This window comes from Egretta garzetta, unplaced genomic scaffold (assembly GCF_000687185.1).
Source record: "Egretta garzetta isolate BGI_Z169 unplaced genomic scaffold, ASM68718v1 scaffold234, whole genome shotgun sequence".
Lineage (NCBI taxonomy): Eukaryota > Metazoa > Chordata > Aves > Pelecaniformes > Ardeidae > Egretta > Egretta garzetta.
The window spans coordinates 161686-163838 of NW_009259528.1; the positions used below are offsets into that span (position 1 = coordinate 161686).

A 2153-nucleotide genomic window follows, 5' to 3' on the forward strand; every position below is an offset into this window, starting at 1 on the left:
CGTCCCCCCGAGAGAGAAGAGAAGCCTCTGCATCCCTTCACCTGAGGAGGTTTCCCAATAAAGGAGGCTGAGCGGCAGCGATCTGCAGAGCATGAGTTTTATTCTTCCGCCTCAGAGCCGAGGAGCGGGGGTGCCTCGAAGAGCTGGTTGAGCCGCTGGGCCTCTCTCCAGCCCGACAGCAGGGCCCCGTGAGTGGTGGAGTAGAAGGTGCGGTGGGTGGCCTCGCCGGCGAAGAGGAGCTGCAGAGGCTGTGGTGAGGCAGGAGGGGAGCGGTGGGGGCTTGCCTGCCTCCCCCAGCCCAGGGGGGACACTGGGTGGTACTCAACCAGCCTATTCTCCCTGCCCTCTGGCACCTCGCGGATGGTGCCCCCCCCCCCACTCTGCAGCCCTCTATAGACAGAGGAGCGGGCACCTTCCCCATCTTAGAGACCTGCCCCATGCCATGAGGATGCCGGAAAGTGGCTGGAAGGAGCTACATGTCCCCAGGTTTTATGGAAATGGGGTTCCCCCCACCCCCATGGAGCTCAGTGGGAAGAGCCAAGGGGGGTTGGTTGGTGACCTGAGCATTGGGGACCCCCGAACGGAGCAGGGAATGCCACCTCCCTGTGCTCCTCAAGGCTTGGGACGTCCTGTTCCTACCCCTGTCCGTCTGTCCCCACGCCCAGGCATCCTGCTCCCCCCCACCCCGCCCCCAGCCATTGCATCCCCTGGGCCAAAAGCAATTTACCCTGGGGTCCTCGGGCTCCTCGGGCAGGGGCTGAGCCAGCACATCGATGTCATCCCCTGAGCTGCCAACTGCCACGTAGCTGTAGGAGCCCCGGGTGTAGGGAGCGCTGTGCCACCGGGACCTGAGCACGCTCCTGGGAGCAGGCAGGTGCGGGTTCCCTGCAGGCATGGATTTTGGGTGGAATCCAGAAATCTGGGTGCACGTTTCCCCGGGGGATTTGGGGGGTGGTGAGGGTGGACAAGGTGGCAGTACCTGTCAGCGTGCGGAGGACATGTGTCATGGTGCCAAGGACCTCCGCATCGCTCAGCGTCTCCATGTACTCTGACTCCTTCCCTGCGATGAAGCCGCAGAGGACATGCCCGTGCCTGGGGAGGAAAGATGGGGCAGAGAGCGGCCTGCCGCCCTCCCGCTGCTCATCGGGAACCGCGCCCTCCCTGCCCTGGGAGCGCTGCTGTGTCATGGGCCACCGGTGACCTGGAGAAGGTCTTGAAGCTCCGGACAGGACCAAGGTGCTCCTTCACATTGCCCGGCAGATGCCGATCCCCCCCGGCCTTGATGCCCCTTTGCTGACGCTCCCGGCCACGTACTGCTCTGGCGGTTGGAGGACCACGAATCCAATGAGCTTCTTGAACCAGTTGGCCTCCAGGTCGGCACTGGACTCCTCAAGGGGCGACTCATCCTCCCAGACCGCTTCGAGGAGCTGCTGCTGGGGTTCCCAGAAAGGCTGCTCGAACTCCAGGAAGATCTTGTTGTTGGTGCCGAAACCCAGACGATGAATGGCCTCTGCTTTCCGCGCCGGCAGGGGAGGCTGGAAGAAGTGCTGGTGGTGTTCCTTGAGGAAACCTGTGGGCAGAAGTCGGTGTAGCTCTGTTCACCTGGCTCCTAAATGGGGTCTGAGGCACCTTCCCCTCCGCAAACCCCTTCCCAGCCTCCCCTCTCCCACTGGCGGGAAGGGGTTTGGGCAAGTCCCTACCCCCCACCTGCCCATCTCCACCCACGCCAGCTGGCTGGGGGGGACAGGCAGGGCGAGGAAAGGGCTCAGTGTCCTCACCCAGTGGGACGGTGACGATGACGTGGTCAGCGAGGAAGGTGTCTCCGTCCTCGCACTCCACCCGGATGGGGAAATCCCTGGCCTCATCCCCTTCCTCGCGGAAGGACCCTCTCCAGTGGATGGTCCTCACTGGCTTGTTGAGCAGGACAGTGCCCTCCGGCAGAGACGAGAGCATGCGATCGGGCAAGCTGCTGTAGCCGCTGCAGGAGAAGGCGCCCGCTGGGGAGGGGGTGCCCCCCAAAAGGCTCTTCTGCGTCCCCCTCCGGAGCCCTGCACTTACCCCGGGAAGGTGCAGTCCAGGCCGGGCAAGGAGACGTACTCCCCGAAGGGCTCCAGGGCCACCAGGTCCATGCTGTGGGTCCCGCTGATGCAACA

The 2153-nt window shown here is 64.2% G+C and overlaps 1 protein-coding gene across 1 annotated transcript; it reads right to left on the reverse strand.

Annotated features, from left to right (window-relative positions):
• Positions 1-98: 98 nt before the first annotated feature.
• On the reverse strand, positions 99-2147 carry PAOX (polyamine oxidase). The gene is made up of 6 exons (XM_009637553.2): positions 2059-2147; positions 1779-1978; positions 1315-1570; positions 980-1092; positions 728-885; positions 99-248 (listed from the first exon to the last, which is right to left on the reverse strand). Exons 1-6 carry the CDS (start codon positions 2127-2129, stop codon positions 99-101), a joined length of 948 nt encoding a protein of 315 aa, XP_009635848.2. The 5' UTR covers positions 2130-2147.
• Between the last annotated feature and the right edge of the window lie 6 nt (positions 2148-2153).

Coding starts and splice junctions, on each gene's coding strand:
- PAOX (XM_009637553.2), bottom strand. CDS start 2,129: ATGGACCTGGTGGCCCTGGAGCCCTTCGGGGAGTACGTCTCCTTGCCC. Junction 1,571..1,778: donor CATCGTCACCGTCCCACTGG/GTGAGGACACTG, acceptor TTCTGCCCACAG/GTTTCCTCAAGGAACACCAC. Junction 1,093..1,314: donor GTCCTCCAACCGCCAGAGCA/GTACGTGGCCGG, acceptor TTTCCTCCCCAG/GCACGGGCATGTCCTCTGCG.